General features: G+C 38.7%; 1 protein-coding gene across 10 annotated transcripts in view; it reads right to left on the bottom strand.

Annotated features, from left to right (window-relative positions):
- Positions 1-11,032: 11,032 nt before the first annotated feature.
- The window catches only part of esrrga (estrogen-related receptor gamma a), a 229,282-nt gene continuing 214,778 nt past the window's right edge, over positions 11,033-25,536 (bottom strand). For 9 of the 10 annotated variants that reach the window (XM_059985835.1, XM_059985841.1, XM_059985837.1 and 6 more), the window contains 2 exons: positions 16,430-16,699; positions 11,033-14,047 (listed from right to left, as the gene is read on the bottom strand). In XM_059985835.1, coding sequence (XP_059841818.1) covers positions 13,803-14,047; positions 16,430-16,699 — 515 coding nt within the window. In that variant the 3' untranslated portion in view covers positions 11,033-13,802. The remainder of the gene's footprint in view (positions 14,048-16,429; positions 16,700-25,536) is intronic. The other variant, XM_059985832.1, reaches the window with a different exon arrangement.

The raw sequence follows: 25,536 nt of genomic DNA, 5'->3' as shown, positions 1-25,536 counted from the left end.
TGTGATAAATGGATGTCCCTCTATTTTGAGGCTGTGCACTCTGGTCCTAGATTTCTCCCAGTATTGGAAACATCCTCTGCATGTCTACTCCGTCTCAGCCTTTGAATACACTTGGTACTTCTTTCCATAATAAAAGTGCTGGGTATACTTTGATTTCAAGAGTATTGTTTTATAAAATGACTAAGAAGTAGAAGCAATCTGATTTGGTGATAAACTCGAAATATTGCAGATGGAGAATTAATTCACTGGAATATGTGACATGTTTGATAATACCATAACTTATAAGGAAACTATAAGCAATTGAATGGAATAAACAACAAAATAAAACAAACAGAAACTGAAATGTGCAAGATTCCTAATATACAATTCAGGATTGGTGGGTTTGCATGCAAGACCACAATACATTCAAAATAAACTTGGAGTGTAAACAGAAGGAAGAACATTGAAAAAGAAATTCTTTATGCAAATATTTGTTTGAACATGAATTGGTTTATCACAGGGTGCATTTCAAAGGAAGTAATTTGGATACTATAAAGAACGAATGGATAAACATTCAAATCAGTGAAAGTTGCAGAACAAGAGAGAGGACAAAACTCTGAGAGATTGAATTGCCCATTAATTCTTTACAGTTCTACATCTGGCTGAAAACTACGTGAAGAAAAAATGAGCCTGATACAGGCAATTCAGCTGAATGTTTTCAAAGTATAAAACAGAGAAGTAGGCCACTCATCCCCTTTAATCTATGCTGGCTCTTAGAGCAACCCCATTCTCCAGGAAGTCATGTAGCATTTGTAGAATCTCTTGTGTTTATAATCCTATTCCCCATGTTATTTCTCCTGTAACTATTCCATCTTGCATCCCAGTCTATTTCATAGATTTTTCTACTATCCACATAAATTAGGAGTAATTTACAATGGCCAGTTAAGGAGCAAACTAGAGCATCTGGGGAAACCCATGTAGTCACAGGAGGAATGTGCAAACTCCTGAGAGACAGCAGCTGAGATCAAAACGGAACTTGGGTCAAGGGAACTATGCAATAGCAGCACCAACTGCTGTGTCACTGCACCATGGATAGCTCAGAAATATTGCTTTTAAATGTAAATATGCCCTGTGTTTCTCCTTTATCAGTCTATAATCGTTTGATGAAAGGAATATCAAAGTGGATCTGGGCCTATGACCTCAAACGTTCTGTTTCCCTATATGGCCGTGCAGCTCTTTGCAGCTGCATGAGTAAGTATGAAATTTCGTGCATGGGGAGCTGTGCATGCAGTTCTGTCACCAGTTCACAAATAACCAGTTATAACCAGAACGCTTAGCACGTTCTCAAGCAGTCTTAATCGGTGGGATAGTCAGCACACAGATGGTGAGTCAATTACAAGTCTCGAACACTACAGATGAGTTGTAGTACATCATAAACCATTAAGGTGGAAAACAAATAGGTAGTTATAGCTGAACAAAGTGGTTCTTATATCCAAATGCAATTTCATCGAGTTGCTGGTTACATATTTATTCAGTTTGCACATCTTCTAAATTGACAACACATTACCACAGAAAAGTGTAGGGGTTAAGTCATCAGAACTTTTAAACTGCTATTGTCCATAATTTAATTTTTGAAAAGCTAAGATATTGTACACTTTAACTGATTTGAAATTGGGTATGAAGGTTTGAAACTCCCACAATGAACATTACCAAATTCGGGAGCTGGTGTTAAGCAAACCTTTATAATAATATCCTGCTTTTTTAATTCATTTTTCCAAAGTTCTCTGCTGCTCTTAATACTGCCTGCATGACATACCTTTCCCCAAATGAGTCAACAGCTTTCTAATGCCAGTCCGGTGCTGGCTGCTCTGAACTGTGAAAAGAAGACTAGATAACCAGTGTTAATTATTCCCCCTTGTCTGTATCAACTCTTCAAGCTATTATTTTCTATCTTCTTTTTTGAAAACTCGTTTTATTTTCTCACCAACTTTTGACTAAGGGTCTCCCCTGGCGATGTATCAGTCCTGGGTCAAGCAAACAGGTCAAGAACCTGCTTTCAGGACATGAAATACCATTCCCATTCCAGCCAGAGAAAGGTTTAAAATGATTTGACAGGGGGATGGGTACCAGAATTAAACACTAGTGCAGAGATAGAAGGCTGCAATGAACTGAGGGAGACAAATAACGTTAGAATAAAATTCTGTTTGGAATTAAAATAATACAGACATAGGGGATATGATGGAGAATGAAGGTGGATTTGGGTTGTGACCATGGTAGATTGAGTAATCACATTAAGCCACTTGAGACCTTGAAAATTCCAATAACCAAGACTTATCTCAAGCAGGAGGAGAAATTATAACTTAATATTTCCAGCTGTAATGCAAACTTAAAAGCCAGAGGAAAAAGAAAAAATCTGCCTTTTTGTGTGTGTGTTGGGGTGGAGGTGGAAGAAAGTGCATTAATAACAAACAAGAGAAAATCTGCAGATGCTGGATATTCATGCAATACACACAAAATGCTGAGGGAACTCAGCAGGCCAGGTAGCATCTAAGGTAAAGAATAAACCGTCAATGTTTCAGGCTGAGACCCTTCATGCTGATAGAGCTTCTCAGCTGAAGTGTTGACTGTTTACTCTTTTCCATAGATGCTGTCTGGCCTGCTGAGTTCCTCCAGTGTTTTGTGTATATTGAGCTCATAATAATATGATTTAAGCCCTTGAAGAAGATGCTGCCCTTAAGGATTCAAAGACTGAACTCATCTAAGGATCTGCTGCGTGCGCAATATACAAGTTGGCCCAGTAGAAAGTAGGTGATGAATAAAAGCAAATTTGCAGAAAAAAACAAAATCAAAATATTTATTCTAGTTGATTAAAGGTTTAACTTGTCTTAAAATTGAAAGAACCTGAAGTGCCAGAAGTAAAGAATAAAAAGAATCTGAAATATTATAAGATCTTCACTGATTAGTAGAGATGTAGGTGCAAAGCATTGCTGGATCTAAATTTTGAAAATGAAGTGAAACAAATTGAGAATATTTCAGTGGTAGAATATTTAGTAAATACAGGCGGGGTTGGGGGGGTGATACTATCAGTTGTGAGTGAGTCAGATCTGGAGATTACCTTTGAAATAAATATAAATGTGATGTGATTCTCCCTCAGGAAACTCAAGACAAAAAGCAAAACCAAACTTTCATTGCAAGGCTCTCAGTACTTTAAGAGTAGAATCGGAGCTTCTCAAGTAAGCCCATTTCCCAAAATAATAGCATATAGTATTGACAAATGACAAAGCTACTTGTGCAAGACTGAATAGTTCTGAATGTTTCAGACATTCAGACACATTTAAAAACTGTCAAACTATGACACATCATTAAGATATATAAAAATGTTAAATGTAAATGAAGGATGAAAATCTAAAGCTCAGGACACCCTAAAAGATCAAAAATAAAAATTCTTATCTAAAGGTATAGCAGCTCGTAACAGTCTATTGAGTGGAGTGGTATAATTGGTTGCAAGCAATAGAAGTGGGTGTACAGCCTTTCAGCCATAGGTTGGAAAGGTAAAGTTCAATTTTAAAAATGTGCTTAATGTTGCTGAGGAGTCTGGGCCAAGTTCAGGTGGGCTGTTTGCTGTTGCTTTGATTCATTTATTCAGTGCTTGTGTTATCATTCCTTCCTGCTGTCCTTGGTATTTTTATTAAAAGGTTGCAGCTGTCTTTTGCCCTCCATTGATCAACAGGCAAGAGCAGTAACTGAGGGAGGTAGGAAAGTGAGGCACAGACAGGATGGATATGAAAAAAGACATTTCCCAATTACCAGAGTGCACAGGTTTAAGTTGATGAATGAGAGATTTAGAAGGAATCAGAGGACAATTTTCTTTCATCCACAGAGTGGTTAGAATGTGGAACACTCGGCTAAATGAGTGATAGAGGATGGTACTTGAACAAGACAAAAGGCCAGGGGCTAAATGAAGGTGATTGGGATTACTATAGATTACTACTTGATGCTCAGCTTGGACATGATGGACCAAAGAAACTGTTTCTGCTCCATATGGCTCCTTAACTGTGTGACTATATTAATTTGCAGGATGCAAGATAGCTCTTTAGAGAAGAGCAATTTTTATGCATATTCTATTGAAGAAAAAGTCTGGTGGATATCTATTGTGATATATACCTGATGCACTGGGAAGCTTTGCCAAAAGATCTCATTCACAGAGAAGTCAGATACTAACATGGTCGAGAACTATATGCATGGATGGCAGCCCATCTTGCCAGCATGGCTTGATAAGCATCTTCACATAACAATGACCTGGGCGATGATGCAGCATCTGGTGGTGGAACTTCATTTATCTGCCAGTCACATGATTTAAGACTAAAAAAGATAGAAGCAATATTGTGCATTTTGGCCCATTGAGTCTGCTCCGCTATTTCATCATGCTTGATCCATTTATTGTCTCAACCCCATTCTCTCGCCTTCTCCGCATAACCCGTCATGCCCTGACTTATCAAGAATCTTTTAACCTCTGCCTTAAATACACTCAATGAACTAAGCTCCAGAGCTTCCTGTGACAATGAATTCCAGAGAGTCGCCATCATCTGGCTAAAAGTATTCTTCCTCATCTCCATTCTAAATGGACATCTCTCTATTCTGAGGTAATGCCCTCTGGTCCTAGACTCCCCCACCATAGGAAATATCTTCTCCACATCCACTCCATTCAACCTTCCAACATTCGATAGGTTTCAATAAGATTCTTTCTCATACATCCAAATTCCAGTAAGCACAGGCCCAGAACCATCAAACACTCCTCTTAAGATAGCCCTTTAATTCCTGGAATTATTCTTGTGAATCTTCTCTGAACCCTCTCCAATGTCAGCACAAGCATTTTTAAATAAATGGCCCAAAACTGCTCACAGTACTCCAATTGAGGCGTCATCATTGCTTTTACTGCATATTCTAGTCCTCTCAAAATGAATGCTAAAATTGCATTTGCCTTCCTCACCACTGACTCAACCTACAAATTAACCTTTAGGGAATCCTGCATAAGGACTCCCAAGTCCCTTTGAACCTCTGATACTTTAAAGTTCTGCCCATTTAGAAAATAGATTATGCTTTTGTTCCTTCTATGGAAGTGCATGACCATACACTTTCCAACACTACTCCACCTGACACTCCTAATTGGTCTAAGTCCTTCTGCAACCTCGCTGCTTCCTCAAAGCGATCTGCCCCACCACCTATCTTTGTATCATACGCACATTTGACCACAAAGCCATCAATTCTTTCATCCAAATCATTGACATGTATCATAAAAAGGAGCAGTCCCAACACCAGCCCCTTTGAAACACCACTAGTCACTGCCAGCCAACCAGAAATGGCTCTCTTTATTCCCACTCTTTGTTTCCTATCATTTAGCCTATCCTCTGTCTTTGCTAGAATCTATCCTGCAATACGATGGGCTCTTATCTTGTTAAGCAGTCTCATGTGCTGCACCTTGTCAAAAGCCAACGGAAAATCCAAGCACACCGCATCTACTGATTCCCCTCATCTATCATCTCCTCAAAGAATTCCAACAGATTTGCCAGGCAAAATTTTCCCTTAAGGAAACCACGCTGGTGACATCAGGGAGCTGTAATGAAAGCCCAGACTACTGACATGCAAAATTAGCTGACCACCTTATGAGGTGAGGAGAACAGAATACTAAGGGTTTCACAGGGTCTCACTGCAGTCCATCTGCCATCACTTTCCTGAGAACACAGAGGCCAAAGGCTAGTGGACTAACAATGGAGCTTGGATCTGTTTCTTCCCTCAGGAGGGAAGCCTTTGTGCTTCTATCCTTTCACTCTTCCAGTACTCTTGAATCAGAACCAGGTTTATTATCACTAACATGAAATTTGTTGACTTGTGGCAGCAGTACAGTGCGAGACATGGATACTGTGGCAGATACAGACCAGCCACTAGGCCTGACTGCTATCTACTGAGAAGACACTCTGCTGCTGGGCCTCTGGGCCTCTCAGGCTCAGAGCTGCTTGAGTCTGTCATCCAAGGCCATCTTTTTCTCTGCTGAAAATTAACAGCATTCCACCACCTGGCTGCCACCATTCTGTTATCCTTGCTTTGAAACACTGGACGATGAGGGGCATATCTGCCAAATGGTATAGCATCACTCATAAATTTAGTTCAGAATGCTATTTTGCGCTTTTTAAGAAATTCTGCATTTTAGCCAAGCAGGCACTATGATGGCCAGTGACAGAGGGAAGTGCTGAGTGGAAAAGTTATTGCAGATGTAATTGGACTTCAGTTTGTGGTGTTACATTTTAATGAACTCCACTTGGGCAGAAAAGAATAGATTTTGTTTTTGTCATCCTTCTCCCACCTATCAAATGCCTGGTGACAAGGATATTGGAGGGTATGCAGCATTCAATTTTGTGCAGAAGACCTGAAGTCAACCGAAGCTCCTTCAGCATGTGCCTTACCACTTCGTTATAGACTCCAGCAACTTTAAAGAGCTTCATGCAGTATAGAATCATGGCAAATCTGGCAGGAAACAAGCAACACCAAGACTCTATATAATTGATTATCTATTTAAATGAACATGAGTTCTGTGGAGATTTGGCTGTCTCCTGCTGATGAATGTATGTCCCACCTTATAATATTAAAATGGGGCATTGCCTGAAATTTTAACCTCCAAAATGGTAACAATTATTATCAAATTAGCTTTGCACACTGATTGGTATCATGATATGCTCTCTTCCTTACTTTCAGATACCATCCATTGTACCACATTCATGAAATGCATCCAATGAATGGCACTTTAGCACTTGTTGCCAAAAAAATCAGATGAAAATATCACATATTGCAATCCTTGCTTTCAATTTTTCATTCCTGTTATTGAATAGGTTCAATTTTTTATGCAGGTATATCAATCTAGATATTTGGACTTAAAAAGAGTAATGTATTAATGTGTTAATCAAAATTTAAAAAAAATTATTAGAGATTTGAACAAAGCCTAGAGATTAATGATGTGCAACAATAGAATATTCATTTTAAATACTGTAAGAGACAAAGGTACTGCTTTAACACTTTGAACTTACTGATAGGACTACTTTCAATTTGAGAACAGGTGCTCAATAACATCACCTTCATAAATTCTAACTTGGTCCCTGATAGTTGTCTGCAACAATTATAAATTTTAGTAGGCTTGCAGGTCATTCGGTCAGGCAGTTATCCAGTGGCATGCAGATATGAAGGTGCTGTTGTTCCTATATTATTTTCACTTTTCCACCATTAGTGACAAGAAGAACATTCAGTCCTGAAGGACTATATCCAAGAATCCTCGGTATTTGACTGAGGTGTAGGAGTGGTGTTAGGGAGTAAAGTATAAAAAGCAAAATAGAAGTGAAATAAAATGAATGGAATATATGGACTAGTATTGGATCAATAAAAACTCAGAAGCCTCATAACTCTGCAAGAATGCTGCAGAGTTGAATAGCAATTTAAGTGCAAGGGATGGCATTATACTCAAGGTGAGCTTCCAGGACTTCAAAATACATCAGTGGAACCCACGGTAATCTATTCTTCTCTGATGACCTGCTAGCCAATTCCTCCCCACCTCCCCACCCCAAAGTCTGTGGTTCTGAATAGAACTATTTAGCTTTCAAGAAGTTTTGAATCTTCCCAAACCACAATTAACTCTCGTAAGATTAGAGGAAAAGAAAAAAATATTTCCATACCCAGTGCGATGAAATCTAAAAAAATTATGCATGAATTCACACACACACACACTCCCAATAAAACAAAAGGTCGAGTCTCAGGGGCAGGAATTCATACAACCATGTTCCAAATTTCAAGCCCTTGCCAAAGCCTTAGTAACTTCAGGGTCTAATTCTTTCCTGTTAGTCAGCCCTGAGGAGCAGAGGAACAAACATTGCTAATCAGGCAGAAATCAATCAAAAAGATTTCACTATTTATGATCAGACTTAATTTTTGAAGCACTGATTGCAATTAAGTAATAGGATTTTCAATGCATTTGTCTCTCTCTTTACCTGTACATGTATAAAATTTCAAATTGTGATGAAAGATGAAATATTATTTCCAAATAAATGCAACACACACAAAATGCTGGAGGAACTCAGCAGGCTAGGCAGCATCTATGGGAAAGAGTAAACAGTCAGCCTTTCAGGCCGAAACTCTTCATCAGGACTGGAGAATAAAAAGGATGAGGAGTCAGGGTAAGAAGGTGGTGGAGGGGACAAAGAAACATAAGGTGGTAGGTGAAACCTGGAGCGGGGGGAAAGGTGGTAAAGAGCTGTGAAGTTGATTGGTGAAAGAGATACAGTGCTGGAGAAGGGAGAAATCTGATAGGGGAAGACAAAAGGCCAAATTAGAAAGGGGGAGGAGAAGTAGAGGGAGGTGACGGGCAGGTAAGGAGATGAGTGAGGGAAGTGGGAATAGGGAATTGTGAAGGAGGGGGGTGGAGGCATTACAGTGTATTTGAGAAATCAATGTTCATGCCATCAGACTGGGGGCTACCTTGATGGAATATAAGGTACTGCTCCTCTAATCTGAGTGTGACCTCATTGACCCCAAAAGACTCACAGGTGAAGTGTTGCCTCTCCAGGAAGGACTGTTTGGGGCCCTGAATAGTAGTGAAGGAGGAGGTGTAGAGGCAGTTGTAGCATTCCCAAATAAATAATTCCCAACCCAAATCTGAAGAGATCAAAACCATCTGGATTTTAATTTTTCCTCATTAAGAATCTTTATATATCTGACCACGCTGATTCAGAAAAATCCAGATTCTCACCTGCTACCTGTAGCACACCCATGTGGTTACAGAATCCTTTTGGAATTTTGAAGAGTTATTTGCATGAATTGGTCTTGTTACCACTTCATGCTCCAATTCAGTCAGGGTTAAATTGTGAGTACGGTGGATCAACTTAAAGTCAAAATTATCACTTTGATTAATGAAGGTTGGTGCTTACACTATGAGAAACAATAATAAAAGATCTGATTCTTTCTAGTTTCTATTTAGAACCAGCGCCTATATTAGCTTTGTAAGTTTACTGAATCATTTTCTAATTCTGTTCATTTCCTTAGTCTAAGACTTGTTACGCAAATAACACTGAGTTTGAGGGAACTGGCATAATATTCCATTACTGACAATGATAAAGTAACAAATATTGTGGAAGTTGCAAATCTAAAATGAAAATTTAAGTCCTGATGAAGGGTTTGGTCCAAAACGGCAACAGTTCCTTCTTCGCAGATGCTGCCTGGCCTGAAACAGAACCAGGTTTAATATCACTGGCACATGCGGAGTTCCTCCAGCATTTTGTGTGTGTATTACTCTGGATTTCCAGTATCTGCAGAATCTGTTGTGTTTAAAGTTAAAGCAGAAAGTGTTGGGTGCACTCTGGAGTTGGCAGCAACAATGGAGGGAGAACAAAAATCAGGTTGATGGCTTTAGCATTTGATATTGCCTGAATTGTTCAGTATTTCCCACATTTTCCATTTTCAACTCTTTGCTAAGGCTGTCCTTAAGATGTCCTCAGAAGCTGCTGCTATTTTTTTTTTCCTTATTCTTAAATCATCTGGTCTCATTGAGGATAGCAGCTTAGATAAAGAACCACTCTGAAGAGTTCCTAAAGTCAGCACCACTATCTTAAAGTTCCCTGTGTTCATCTAACCCTTCAATTACTAATCTTCCTTAACTTTCATTTGGTATATGTCTAACATTTCCTTACCTTCTTTGACATTTCCATGGATACGATAGTGCACTCACTAGCTCACCCCAACCTGATTACACTTTCTTCTACTTTGTCTTTGACTCTATGCCAATCTGCCAGTGCTCTATCTCCATTGTATCTCCCATTGTCTTCAACGTTTCATTAACAGTTCTTCCAAAATATTTCCCATTTCCTTTAACTGAGAATTCCCCGCATTGTTATTGACATGGTTCTCAACTTTGTTTCATTTTCCACATTTCTGCATCCACAACTTTCCACTCTCTCAGGACTATGTCAGGCTTCCCCATCCCAAACAGCAGTCATTCTCCACCAATACTTTCTGTGTGATGCCACCATCAATCACGGCTTTCCTTCTCCTCCCAACATTCTAAACACACCATTCATCAGTTACCCCATTACTCCTCCAAACCACCTCACTGCATCTACCCAAGTAAGCACAGAAGATTCAACATTTAATTACTTCATACCGTGTTTTTCATGTAAGTCAGTGATTTACTTGTACTTTTACTAATTTTATAAATTATGTTTACAATGAGGTGAATTCTCCATAAAGTCTCAATTCAAATTTGTGACTGTTCCACTGAACACCTTCATTTAGTCTGAAAATGTGACCATGAGCTTTTGGGTCAGCTCTCATGTCAATATAAGTTCAAGGAACCTTTCACCTCACACTTCGTTAGGGACATTATAGCCTTTGCTTTATAGCACAATGTTCAATAGGTTCAGATATTTGAAATCCCATGTACGTGTGCAGACACAATTCTTTTGCTTGGCATTAATATCACTCCAGTTGATCTATGTTGCCATCTAACTAATTTGCTTACCATGTCCCCGCTCCCAATTTCTCTGCAAATCGAAACTTTTCTTCCCAACTTTCTTTAGTTCTGATGAAAAGCTAGTGAATGGTAAGTAAAATTAATGCAGATTCTCTCTCCACAAATGCTGCCTCAGCTGTTGAGTATTTCCAGAATGTTCTGTTTTTAATTTGAAAACACAACTGTAATGCGGTGATGTGTGGATTGCAATGAAAGACAAGCTAGATTTGACAAAGATCTCTCTTTTCAACAACATCTGACCACAGCTGATCTACTCGATCAACTAGGAATTTCTGAATTCCTCTATTGACACTGAAGAGATTCTATAGACCTGAGTGAAGAATGGGATTACCCTAAGACTGGCATAGATGGACAGAAGTTTGCTTCTATAATGGAAGAAAATATGTAATTGTGAAATGGGACTATAAAAGTAGAACAAGCAACAAAATTATCTCAGCTTTGTTCAGATCTTTTCTTCCAAAAAACACACACTCTACCAAATCAAGCATGTAAAAGTGGAAGCTTGTTTAATATTGCTCTACCATCATCCTGAAAGGCATAATTAGAGTACACATTGGAACTGATTAAAGTTACAGAATCATTGTCTCCTTTTGCATTAACAATATATACAATATAAAATAAATACATTTACACAAATGGACATTTGTCAGAGCACACAGTATGATACACGTCACAAAAATATACAGTTGATTGTTTACAGATGTGAAGCACAAAGCTTGTCTAGACTACAGACATGGTTTTTCACTACAGATTAAACTTCAACTCCTGGTATTTGTAGCTTTTTTAAAACTTTTTTCTCTGCTTTTAAACTTTGCATGTAAGACTGCCATAAATTGTTTGTAGGCAGGTAAACACAGATGCATAAATAATTTAAATACAACCACCAACACCCAACATTCTCTTCTATATAAGAAAAATAGCTGTTTATAATTTTTTCATATTATTTTGAAACTTGTCTTTTTTTAAAATGCAAATAGTGGAATAAATATTTGTTCTGATTGAAATGCAAGTGCAACAGTAAGGAGTCGCACAATCATATTGCCATAATTAAACAGAAAAAAAGATAATTGTAAAGAAAAGAAAGGAGAAAAAAAAGATACAGCTTAAAACGTAGAACCATTTTAAATATCTCAGTTTGCTGCTCTGAGTACTGGTAAGTGAGATTTTGCTGCTGGTTCTAACCATAAGCTGAACAAAATAAAAATTTAAATCCTTCCCTTGCACTCCACAGAGCTAAGCTCCTATTACTCAAAATCAGCACCTTACTCCCAGGAGTTGGATTTTTTTTTAAGGGTCGTGCCAGCTTCTTAGTTCCCTATTACAGCTATAAACCTCAAGTTATTGACCACCTGAATGAGCTGCTAATGATGAATAAAGTCTAGAATCACAGTACAGTCAATTCTCTACTGAGAAACCACAATCTACTATATAGTCTCGTACGGCTAATGATACACAGTATTTATAGCACAAGGTTGATGCATACCGTCAACCTTTTTATCTTTTTTCTTTTTTTTTTGTTCAAAGCACACAATGTAGCAGTAGTTTGGGAAACTTGTATGCACCAAAAACTTGTAACGACACAAAGCTGGTTTTAACAACTACTTGAGATGTTTGAACATAGCTATATTTACAGCATTTAAAAATTAGACATTTACCTATTGATTGGAAATATTCAAATTCTTTTCTAAGATATACATTGTTATTCTACAATAAACTGTTACACAAAATATCCCTTTTTAAATTAATGATTTAAATGTGTATTGTCAGAAGAGATATTTGTTCTGATTCTTAAACTATTTGTTCTTATTATTAATAGGAGCAATCTTATCACCAGTAAGGAATAGAATACACTATCTCCTGAGGAATTTTACATCCATTACTGTCTCTAATTCTACCCTGTGTCTAATGCGTACAATCACAAGAATCTAACACCACAATAAGAACAAGACAACAGTCTTTGAATTCAACTAAAATTAGAAGAACACAGCAAACATGAAACATTGCAAGCTGAACTACAACATTTTTTTTTGTTTCCAATACATGACCTCAGGTTAGGCTCACAATCTTTGATTACATATGTGTACACAGAAGAGGATGTCACATGGTACAACAGGGAGCAGCTACTAATACTGACATTTGAGTACTTGGTACAGGTTAGCGTCTTTGTTTGTTTTTAAAATGTAGCAAATGTAGCCTTTAAAGGGGAGGAAAAACATCTGATTAGTCGCTAAATCAAATTTACACCTTAACAGTCATGTTTTGAATGGTTAATAAATATGTCTGCAAAGTACATTATTTTACATTAGTACCATATTTCGAAAATATGCTGGGATAAGCTAGTGTATAATCTTGTTGCACTGGATTCAATTGTCAGATTGACTAATCTATCAATAAAGGTGTAACCTAATTTCAGTAGTGATCTTGAAGTTATGCATTACTCATGTTAAAGAAGTTGAGGATTTTGACTGAACTGGCACTCAACATAAATTGCATCCATAAAAAGTATGCACCTTCTCATTCACTATTGCTTAAGATAAATTCACAGATTAATAAAATGGCTGTAGTGGTAAAGCTGGTACAAAAAACCCATAAACAACATCAACAACAAAGGTTTTAAAAAAAGTTTTGTTTGTTCTTCATAACTGTCCATCGTTTTTCCAGCCAGCAAAGAAATGCAGTATTTTCAGTATTGCATGACTGTGTAAAGCTTACTATTCCCTGAAATAGACATAGTTCCTAACCTAAGAAATATCTGGAAGACTTGAAAACAATTAAGGAATTAAATGGCTGTAACTGATCTAAGGTGGAAAAAATGCAATGAGAAGCAGCCAATGCAACGCTGCTCCGATGCCTAATTACAGACTGTTCATATGGAACCTAATACTGCATCCAGTCAATGCGCTGTACTGTTAGGTAAAACAGTTGTCAGTCTGAATCCTTTGTTGATGGGGATATTTTTCTTCTTATTAATTCAGTGGCATCCATATTATGGATTCCCATCCTTTGGCAGGGCTGGCTTCCTTCTCTCTCTTCATTTAGAGACCTCATTAAAAATTTCAACAGCAAAATCTGCATGAAAAAAATCTTAGAAGAATGAGAAGTTGAAAGCTGCTTCACAGTCATACTGCTAAATATCAGTGCAGTTTTTTTTCAATTAAACACTAGTTAACTTTTGTCTGTTTCAATTCCTACATTTCTTCCCTTTGCTGTGGCCTAACCCATTCTGTATGTTTTCATGGGAAGGCCGAGGTTCCTCTAGTCAGACCTTGGCCTCCAGCATTTCCAAGAATAGTTTATGCATGGGAACTTTGCCTTCCAGTTTGATGTTGTAGAAATGCTGCACAGCTTTGGTAGAGGTCTGCCGGAGAAGAGGGAGCGTCATCAGTAGCTTACCAGCACGGCGTGGGTCTTCTCCGTGCTGCCCAGCCTCATAGTCCTGCAGTGCCTCATGCAAGACATCTTGCAGCTTCTGAACAGCCTCAACATCTTCTATGTGCATTGAATCTGCAAGACAATAAAACCAAACGGGAAAACTCTTTAATGCCACTTTAATTAAAGAAAAATATGCATATCTGCATGTTGACTTGTTTCACATCCGATTGAAAGATGGATCATTCAGCTAAAACACAATTTATTGTTGATTTAAACAAATTGTCCTCAAACTTTAAATGAAAGATCACCTCGTGGTTTTTCATTTATCTATTTGTTGAATGTCTGCACTATATTCTGCAGATTTTGAGCTTTGAACAGCTGCTTTAATTTCATAAAATTAGTCAAGTACTAAGGAACATGTTTTAACATTTAAGTTTAATTTATAGTCCACCGCTTGAATCAGATGTGGTTAGACTCCCAGGAACACTCCAAACAGACAGTGAGCACAAAGGAGAAGCACTATCTTTTATAGCCAATGAAAATGTCATCTGAGCATCAGATATTGGAATAAATTTAAACTCGCAATTATAGCGGTAAAACAAACATTTAAAAAATTACAGCTTTTGATAAAATTGCAGAAAGCTAGATTTTATCTGAATATCAAGTTCTGTTTGCAATACTCCTTATGTTCTTTGAAGTGAATAATTAAGCTCTGTGTTATATCTAATCAATTTACTAATTTATTTTGGTGCAACTGTACTTTGCTATTATATGTTTCTATACTTTGCTCAGCTTGAGGAATACACTTAATACATGGTGAATCGCCAGTGGACTACTGCAAAAGGATTGGGCGTTGAGAGTTTGGCTGCTGGTAAACAAATTGGCATTTTCTGCAATCTGTTGTTTGTAAAACACGAAGATTGTTATGATTAATCTTCTTGCAGTATTTTCTTTCAAATTGACGCAGCACATCATGATGCATTTGCAGCACTCCGGGATAAGTCTTATAACTTCAACTTTACAGTTCCTGAAGTGCTAAAATCCAGAGGAACAGAAGCCTCATCCATTATCACACAGCTACAGTATGATCCTGTGGTGAAGCAGCTTACAGCCCATTTTATGACACCTAAGTAGTATATTAATATGTCATGCAAGATAGACAATGTGCAAATATACATCATAACCAGACAAAATTAAATCAAAAGCAAGGAGAATGTCCAGTTAAGTGGATATAAAAGTGGATTATTTGTCTGAAAATGCTGAGTTCGGAAATGTCATTTTCCTTATCAGAGCAGTGAAGTGCCAACAACAGTTGCTGAGATAAATAGAAAAAGTGCAACTTTTTGTTGAAACAATTTCCCTCCCATCAATCTGGGAATTTGTGCATCAATATATGAGATGAACTGTTAATTACAAAATCAATTAAAAAATAATTTTCAAAACAGTCACGCTTTGGTTCTCTGGGGTACAATTTGGCAGAAGGTTCATCTCGGACCCACCAAATCAAGAGCTGTCATCCGAAAATAAGCAAAAGCAATCTGGGTTTTCATTTTTCAGCGTGGCTGAGCCCAGCCTGAGATTGATCAGCACATATGGCCTCAGAAAACAAACTGTCAATACCTTGAATGCTGTAGAATTTGAACAAATGGCTGTCCTCCCATTCAGCTACTCATTTGATTCCATTTAACAGATTTTATTGACAGTTTCCTTCTTGTAATTAAAGAGAAAACTACTGGCCAGCAACCAAGATAAAGTTCAAAGATTAGGTCAAAACAAAAGAAGGCAGGGGGGAAACGGAGGGACATGGCGTGATTGTCAACAGTACACAACATCAGAGCTGTTATTGACACTCAGGTAGCTAACGATCAGCATGTTATTAAAGAGTGATCTATCATGAACTTTATGCAAATGCTTAAGTGCCTAAAGACTGCAATAAAGCATCAGGGAGAAGGGAAAAAAACAACAAAGCACAAACGATTTTATTCATGATTCATTCCCAGTTGCTCCTACACTTTAAATTCAAATGTGCATAATGTGCATGCTGAAAAAGTTAACCTCTTCTATGCTGGTGCAGATTGTGCGCAATTCATTACAGAGAGGAAAGAGATGTATTTTAGATCCAGTTGGCATCGCATTGAAAACAGTCTCTGCTTCTGAAAGCATATCCATAAATATGCGAGAAGTGGTATAGTTTGTCTCACAGAAAAATCAGCAACATAATTAATAATCTTCAATGATTCATATTATACAAGACTGTTCTTGAAGGTATCAATTTCTTGCACATTGTTAGTTGATTTTGTTCAATACTGAATACTCTAATTTATGTTGTAAGAGGTGTAAAAGGATGTAATCAATTTGAGAGATAAAATAATTCAATTTCCATTACAATATACAGTTAAATATTTAAACATTTTTGCTTAGATCGGGGAGTCACCAACTCAGAACATGCTAATAGAGATGGGGTAGGGGGGACAGGGAAGATAATGATATTGAAACAGTGCCAAATCTGCCAACCTGAATTAGCAAGTGCAATAGCTTTGAGGGTGACAAACTCTTCCTTCTCCAGCTTCATGCTCTTGTATTTTTTTACCAGCTGTAGTATGGCATTATTCAGATCAAGAAGTCCAGCTAGCTTTGACTGGTCTTCATCCATGATGTAGTCTTCAGCATATACTAGCTCATCCTCAAAAGAGAGTGACCTGTACACAATCCCCAAGATCAGAATCTCCATCCAGGCACTCTGGAGGAGACTCATCTGATCAGCCAGAGATAATGTAGAGAAGCCTGGAAAAGAAAAGAGAGACATTGCAGTGTTTCATTGTCATAAACTATGGATGAGCATAGCTAAGGTGGAATCAGATTACTTTCAATCCATGATTAAAACCGCTTTTCTCATCTATCAAATAAAACACTGGATCAGGCCAATGGACACTGCATAATCACTAGAGAAATAACTTTCTCAGTTCTGTAAGTATTTGATGGTGAATTGAGGAAAGGGGCTGATGCACCATCAATAACTCACTCTGAGACGTAAAGGCGAGATATCGGCCTTTATTGACTGGAAGAAGGAACAAGCAGTGAGTGACCACCATACTACATCCTGGAGACTGAGAGGCTGGGCTCAGGCCTCAATCGCCTTTATACAGGGGACTGTGGGAGGAGCCACAGGAGCAATCAGCAGGGGGCGCATCCAGACAGGTATATGTAGTTCACCACAGGGGCAAAAGGCAGAAGTATTCAAAAATACAAGAAATTCTGCAGATGCTGGAAATCAAAAGCAACACACACACACAAACAAAACGACTGAGAAACTCAGCAGGTCAAGCAGATTCTATGGAAATGAATAAATAGTGAACCTTGTGGGCTGAGAACCTTCTTCAGGAGTGCAAAGCCTGGGGGAAGACACCAAAATAAGAAGATGGGGCAGATGAAGGAAGACTAGCTAGAAGGCGAGAGGTGAAGCAGGAAGGTGGGAAAGGTAAAGAGGGCTGAAGAGGAAGGAATCTGATAGGAAAGGAGACTGGACCATGGGAGAAGGAGAAGAAGGAGGGGCATCGGGGGAGGTTATAACCAGATGAGATGAGGTAAGAGGCCCAGAGTGGGGAATATAAGAAGAGGGAAGGGACAGGGAAAAAGATTACCAAAGGGTGAAATTGACATTCCTGCCTTCAGGTTGGAGGCTACCCAGATGGAATATGAAGTGTTATTCCTCCACCCTGAGAGTGGCCTCAGCATGGCACGAGAGGAGGCCATGGACCAACATGGAATGGGAATGGGGATAGGAATTAAAATGGTTGGCCACTGGGAAAGTCTACTTTTGGTGGATGGAGCCAGGGTGCTCGACAAAGCAGTTCCCAATTTACAACTGGTCTCCTCAATGTAGAGGAGGCCGCATCAGGAGCACCAGATGCAATAGACCACACCAGCATATTCACTGGAAAGACTATTTGGTGGTCTGAATGGAGGTGAAAGAGAAGATGGATGGGCAGCTGTGGCACTTCAGCTGCTTGCAGGGTTGAGTGTCAGGAGGAAGATTAGTGGGGAAGGATGAATGGACAAGGTAATCACGGAGAGAGAGCAATCCTTGTGGAAAGCAGGGAGTGGTTGAGGTAAAGATGTGTTTGGTGGTAGACTCCCTTTGGAGGTGGATGGAGTTATGGAGAATGATGTGTTGCATGCGGATGCTCATGGAGTGGTAGGTTAGGACAAGAGGAACTCCAGCACTGTTAAGGTGGCGGGAAGATGGGGTGAGTGGGAAATGGAAGAGATGCAGGTGAGGGCAGCATCAATGGTAGAGGAAGGGAAACCATCTTCTTTGAAGGAGGAGGACATCCCTGAAAAGAAAGCCTCAGCCTGGGAACAGATGCAATAGAGACAAAGGAATTGGGCAAAGGGAATAGCATTTTTATGGGAGACAGGCTGGGAAGAGATACAAGTGAAGATGGCCATGGGAATTGGTAGGTTTACAAAAGATGTCAGTAGACAGTTTTTCTCCAGAGATGGAGACAGAAAGATCAAGAAAGGGGGAGGAAGGTGTCAGAAATAGACCAGTGCATTTAAGGGCAGGGTGGAAGTCAGAGGCAAAGTTAGTGAAATCGACAACTCAGCATGGGTGCGTGAAGCAGCACCAATGGGTAATCAAAAAAAAAGGGCCTGCTTGGAGAGGGAAATTGAATGTTTTTTTAATTTAAATGGGTTAAGTCATAGCTTGGCTAGAAAGAAAGGGCTACTCCCTCTACCCTTTATTTTGCAGTGAGACATATACCTCAAAGATAGCTTTAGTATATTATAGTGTGATTCTACTTTAATACCACATTACTAATATGAAACCATAGACATATATACATACTCTTTGCTGAAAATCAACACAAACATAACTCAAAGATGTGTGCTTAGCCCACTGCTCTATTCACTACACTTATGACTGTGTGGCGAAGCACAGCTCAAATGCCATTTATAAATTTGCTGTGGACACGACAGTTGTTAGAAAATCTCAGATGGCAACAACGAAATGTACAGGAGTGAGACAGATTGGCTGGTTGAGTGGTGTTACAATAACAGCCTCACAGTCAGTGTCAGGAAGACTAAGAAATTGACGTAAACTTCAGGAAGAGGAAGTCAGGAGATCACACGCTGGTGCTCACTGAGTGTTCAGAGGGAGAAAGGGTAAGAAGTTTTATGTTTATGGGTCTCACAGTGGCTCTGCTTCATTAGGAGTGCAAAGAGATTTGAAACATCACTGAAAACACTTTCAAATTCCTACAGATGTACAATGGAGATCATTCTGACTGGTTGCATCTCAACCTGGTACAAAGCCTCCAAAACACAGAATCTAAAGAGGCTGGTGAGAGTTACAGGCTCAGCCAGCTCCATCGTGGGCACAAACCTCCCCACCATCAAGGATATCTTCCAGATGAGGTGCCTCAAGAAGGCAGTATCAATCAATAAGGGACCTCACCATCAAGTACATTACCACCACCAGGGATAAGGTACAAGAACCTGAAGACCAACACTCAATGACTTAGCAACTGCTTCTTCTCTTCCATCATCAAATTTCTGAACAGTTTATGAAGCCAAGGATACTATCTCATTATTCTTTTATATTTTGCACTATATATTTAGAGATTTACAGTAATTTTATGTCTTTACACTATACTACTGCAACAAAACACCTAATTTCACATCATATAAATTAGACAGTGATAACAAAACTGATTCTGATTACACTATAGCCCTGATTAATTGTTAACACAAAAACAGTGATAAGGACAGAGACAAGGCCAAGGTCAGTGCTGTACTCGCCCGCCCACAACAATGAAGTCGAGGCATTGCATTTGGCAGAACTTCTTCCTATTCATGCTATTGTAGTGTGCAAAAAAAGGTTCATGATCAGAAAAGGGAAATGGTATAAATGAATGAGGTAACATCACAGTTAATCTTGCCCTATCCAAGCACAACAAAACTTATCCAAAATTTAGATGAGTAATACTTAGCTGAGATCAAGTCATAGCTGTTTTGCAGGATTTGTATCCTCTATCCAAAATTCAGTAGTTACATGTAAATGAAATAGTAATTCATATTTATTTTTTATTGAAAAAAAATTCTGTTGCACAGTATTAAGTATGCAAAGTGACGCTGCTTTTACTATTGGTGAGGCTGAGGTATCCACAGCTGTGGTAACAGAAAAGCAAATCCGTCACCAGTTTATCAAGGGAGGGCAAATTTTGAAAACATCTGTTCAGGCAGGGCTGTCACAGTGAAGGCTTCGCTACATGAATCAGGTGCTTCATCCCCGTCTAACTAGACCGCTAATGGCAAACAGCTCATTATATGTCTTTCAGCCTATTGTTTATACCAACTATAGTACTAATTTATTATCTCCTCACTGTTAAGATCTACAATCTTGTTAACAGAACGAGAATAGTTTACAGCTTTTGAGGTGGTTTTTCTGGCCTGCCAGTGACATGCAATGGAATGCCAGTTGGCAGAGCCGACCGAAGGCACTTAATAAAATCATCAAAAGAGGATTAAACAAACAAGTGTGTGTGTGCGCGCGCGGTCACACAATTCAAGGAAGTGGGCAGTAGGTAAAGGAAGGGCATGTAACAAATCACAGTTAGCAAGTTAGACAGCATTTGTAAAGAGAAAAATGGAGTTAACATTTTGAGTGCATGGCTTTTCATTGTAGCTACGGACATCCAGAGATGCAGAGTAAAAGGCAAGTGGAAGGGAGTGCAAGAGCAAAGGTCAATGAAAGGGTGGAAGGAAGAAAATAATAAAAAGGATCATTGTGCATGGTAACAAAAGCACAAAGAGTGTATATATCCAGACCAGCTGAATATAATTAGCTAAGAAATGCTAGAAGTCTGAAACAAAATACTGGAAATGTTCATTGACTAACATTGTTGAATTCAGTGTTGTGTTAGGAAAGCTACAACATATCCTGTAGCAAGATGAGCTCCTGTTCCTTTCTCTTACACTGAGTTTTGCTGAAACTGTGCAGGAGGCAAGGGACAGAGTAGTCAGAGTGGGAGTGAGGCAGAGAAGTAAAGGGTGAATCAAAACTCAGGGTCATGTTTGGGGAATGCATGGAGATGTGCAGCCAGGCGGCCAGTCAATTTGGTCCTGCAGTGTAAGTAAGGCACACTACATTGAATGGCAACAGATCAAGTATACTAAACTGAAAAATATAGAAGAAACTGCTCCTGTAGATGGAGAACCTTTGAAGTCCTTCTCCGTATCCAAACATTCCCTTTTGCACTGTTCTCCACTTGACTGCTATTGAGAACCTTTATTCTGAGTGCTGAGGAAGTATCATTTATCTGAAATATTAAATCTGCCTTTCCCACTACACATGTGACCATATGGCTGAATATTTCCAAGATGTACTACTGTATTGTGTTTCAGATTTCTCAGATCTGTGGTATTTTATCTTCATAATAAATAATAGCAGCAGCATTCAGAAGTTAAATCATCCTCAGTCATAACAATATAGAATGGGCTTGTATACCTTTTTAAAATATACTGTTATTTCTGGAAAGTAACCCTTGACTTTTTGAGCTGACACTCAATACAACGAAGGAGGGGTTTGGGAGAGAAGCACGAGCTATCATGTAACAGGTGAAATCAGGTGAGAGGGAAGTTTGGTAGGTGGGGAGGGGGGATGGAAGGTAATGATGTGAAAAACTAATGTGGCAATAGGAAGAAGAAAAAAAGGGCTGAAGACAGAGGAATCTGTAGAAGACTGTACACCTTGAAATAAGGGAAAGGAGATGGGGAAACCGAGGGAAATGATGGGAAGATCATTAAGGTGGGGAGGGCAGAGGAAAGTGAGTACTGGAAGTTAGACAAATTGATATTCATAATGTTCATCTTTTGGAGAATACCAAAACGGAATATGTAGTTTTGTTCCTCCGACCTGTACCTGGCCTCATCGTCTCAGTATTGGAGAGAACGGATAGATTAACGGCATGAACATCTATTTCTCTAACTTTTGGTAACCATTCCCCCTTCTCCGTCCGCTCCCATTTCCCTACACATCATTCCCTTTCATCACAAGTTCCCCAGCCACCTATCTCCCACCTCAGAAGAACTTATCTATCACCTGTTATATCATGGTCCTTTCCCTCCCCCCCAGCTTCTTCCCCCTTTTTATCCAGTCCTGATGAAGGGTCAACTGTTCACTCTCCTCAATAAATGCTGTCTGACCTGCCGAGTTTCTCCAGCATTTTGTGTTGCTCAGGACTTCCAACATCTGCACAATTCCTTTTGTTGCAGTATTAGCATTCCTTATTTGACTATTATGACTGCATTTAAACATGCAAAAGAGTTGACAGAACAGATTTGTGGGGCAAATGACACCTGGTATTACATTCATGAGGGCATTAGTGCATGCACAGTGAATACCTGATGGAAATATGAGTAAAGGTAGATCTTGATATAAATCAGTATAATATTAATTTAATGCAAAGGACAATACATTGGAGTTCAACGTTCAAACTGAAGCTGTTCTTAAATTTGCATGGTTAAACACGTTCATCAGCAAGATGTAACCTATGGCAATGATTTTTAAATGGATCATTAAGTAATGAGTGGTCAATTTCTTCTAACTGTTGCTAAGATTCTTCAAGCGTTTAATGCTTTCTATAGTTTTTTTCCATGCTTCAAATCTCTACAGTGAGTGGTCTATCAGGTACTAGGGAACTTCAAGGCTTCTACAGAATACAATTGTTCCCAGACACGGATACTCAGCCATCCCCTAGGACTAGAGGGTAACTTGGAACACGAGTTGAAGGCATACAGAACAAAAGAGAGAGGAAGAAGAAATAAGAGAAAAATATGCTGTATCAGCCCATTTAGGGCTTAGGGAGACACCTTTACTAAGGAATTGTGCCTCGATACATCTTCCAAGAGGGTTGCCATTATTATAATCTGCCACCTGCAGGACAGGGACTTGTCGAGATAGACATGGGCATGGACTTCATGATCAAGCTCATTATTGGTGAGAGTGCGTAATATTTGCAGCATTATATCATGTGTCATCAACACTAATGTAGAAGTGGAGAACTGACGCATTCACTCTTGTCAGAAAGGATCAAGCTATGAGTGCATACATATCAGTTAGCAGACTCTGTTCTACACTGGAAACATAACAGCCTCTACTCCTTCAATGTCCAACTGATACACCAGCCTTGCATTAACTGCAGACTTGTGTTAACTGGTGCTACAACAGTTCATGAATACAGTACTTTATATGAACTGAATACTTCAAGTATGGAAATGACAAAAGTGCATGATATTTGACTCAATGGTTATTCATACATTGTGATCCCACACCCATTTGCTGTTCTTCACCACAGAGGACACTGCCATAAGCTGTCTGTTAGGATGCTCAGATGACACATCTTTCCCATTCCCACCCGCCACACACACTCTTTTTCAAATTTGCAGAAATATACCTCAAAAGTATTTTATAACAACACTATAGCCCATTAACAAGAATGTTATTTCACATCTGATTTATTGGGAAAGGGAAAAGGAGTAAAAGAATTGTTCTTTTGTTTATCCCCATAGAATTACCAGATTGTGTGTGTGTGTGGCCTGCAGCACCTTCCAGTGATGAGGCTTTTTTTTCCAATCCCAGTCACTGCTGTTGGTAAATAATTAGATTTACACATTCCCAATCTACACACATCTTCTGTCTAATAATTAAAAGCAGGATGATTAGTTTATTGAGTGGAGGGAGGAACTTTTTTATTGAGGCCTATCAATGATTTTATCAGGGCAGCACTTTTACGGTTGTCATGTGGGCGCAGGCATCCAATTTTTCTTATCTGACTGATTAATACAAACGCTGTTTCAGGATGCATTAATTAACAGATACAAATCTACGTTCTCATGAAGGGATCAATAAAAAGAAGAAAAGAGGCATCAAAGTGAATTTAGTGCTGATGATGGAGAAGGCACTGTATTGACATTTACGTGTGTAGAAACTCCAAAGTCTCCCTAGTTCTGCTGCAGGCCTTAGCTGTGATGCTAATGCCAGTGGCGCTTGTCTAGCACTTTTGGATAGGTGAAGCGATTCACTTCAGTCAACTGAATGAATCTAAGCATCTTGTGTGTGTGTGAAGGGCAAAGAAATATCATTCAATGACTCTGAAAAAGACATATATACGTTGAGAATAAAAGCAAATATTTGTTCTTAGAGGTAAGCCATTGCCATAATTTAGCTTTGAGGTAAAATGGATGAACTTCATCTTCACATTTGAAACACTAATTATTCTGATCTATTTATTAGCCGGCCAGTTTCTTTTTTTTGTTCCATGTTTGCTGGAACACATAGGAAACACAGTTCATGATAGTGGTGCTTAGTGAATAATTTCCAGGAAAGATGTAAAACACATGACCTTTGGAGAAACAAGAAATTGCAGATGCTGGAATCTGGAGCCAAAAAAACACGCTTGAACAATGCTCTTTTTATAAAGAATGTACTCTTAATTTTTATTTTACTGCGATCAGGGAGGAGAGAAGAATTATGACTGAGATTATGCTGGCATTCTTGTACCTTATTTTGAATCTCCATTTTCACACCCCACTAAAACATATTTGTTGTGAACTGACTTCCATTTTTTTTTTGCTTTCATTAACATGGTTTAATCAAATTGTAATATTTTCCCCAAAAGCTAAACTTAGAGAGGTTTATTTTCTCTGGAATATAGTGATCTAATGTGTAAAATTATCACACTGTGGAGGACATGGGATTGAATGCACGACATCAGTACACTACCTGAGCCACCAAATCAAACAGCAATGGACTAATATTGCTCTTGTACACCTTCTGGTGGCCAATTATGCAACTGTATGGGAAATCTAAGCAGAGGCAGTATGCCTTCTTGGTCAAAACTAGTAAATGATTTTAAGAATTTGAAGTTATTAAAAAAAATAAGCCAAGAAATGCCGGTACAAATGGAGGAAAATCTTTTTAAAAGTAAAATTTAGAAACTGTCTTTATGATGAAAATGAGGTTAAACAGACCAACGCACTTTTGCATATGACATATTCACTATGAAAATTAAATTCAGTACCACCTCTTCCCTAGCACACATGTTCACGCAGCCTGTGTCAGTCTAAAATTCATTAGTGAAGCAGCTAATGTCTTGGAAGTTGCCTTTGCAATATCTTTGTCTCAGAAGAGATCCAGTACTTCCCCCAAGGGAGAGGTGACATTTCTATTGTGAGTCTCAGTTCATCAATTTTGATGGACTTCGATATAGCAATGTTGGTTCCCATTCTAAACAGAAATTTCTTCAAATGTTATCACGATGTAGTCAAGAAATTAATGACTGACAATGCTTTCTACAATTTTTGTCTTTTGTTTCAAAGCAGTTTCGCAATTTTATACAATTCTATATTCATGGACTCAATGGAGGTCAAAATGCAGGATGTGTAATTTCAGATATATTGAGACATTGTATAAAGATCCAAAATTTCTACCATTGCCTCTTTCCCAACACTTTATCCAAGTGGGGCAGTGGAAATGTTCAATCTGTATATTTTGCTGCATCAGGTGATTTAAAAGTATAAACTTCAAAAAGAGAATGATTTTTTTCTGATTGTTTAGC

Source organism: Hypanus sabinus, chromosome 12, assembly GCF_030144855.1.
Source record: "Hypanus sabinus isolate sHypSab1 chromosome 12, sHypSab1.hap1, whole genome shotgun sequence".
Lineage (NCBI taxonomy): Eukaryota > Metazoa > Chordata > Chondrichthyes > Myliobatiformes > Dasyatidae > Hypanus > Hypanus sabinus.
This window is presented reverse-complemented; position numbering and strand designations above follow the sequence as displayed.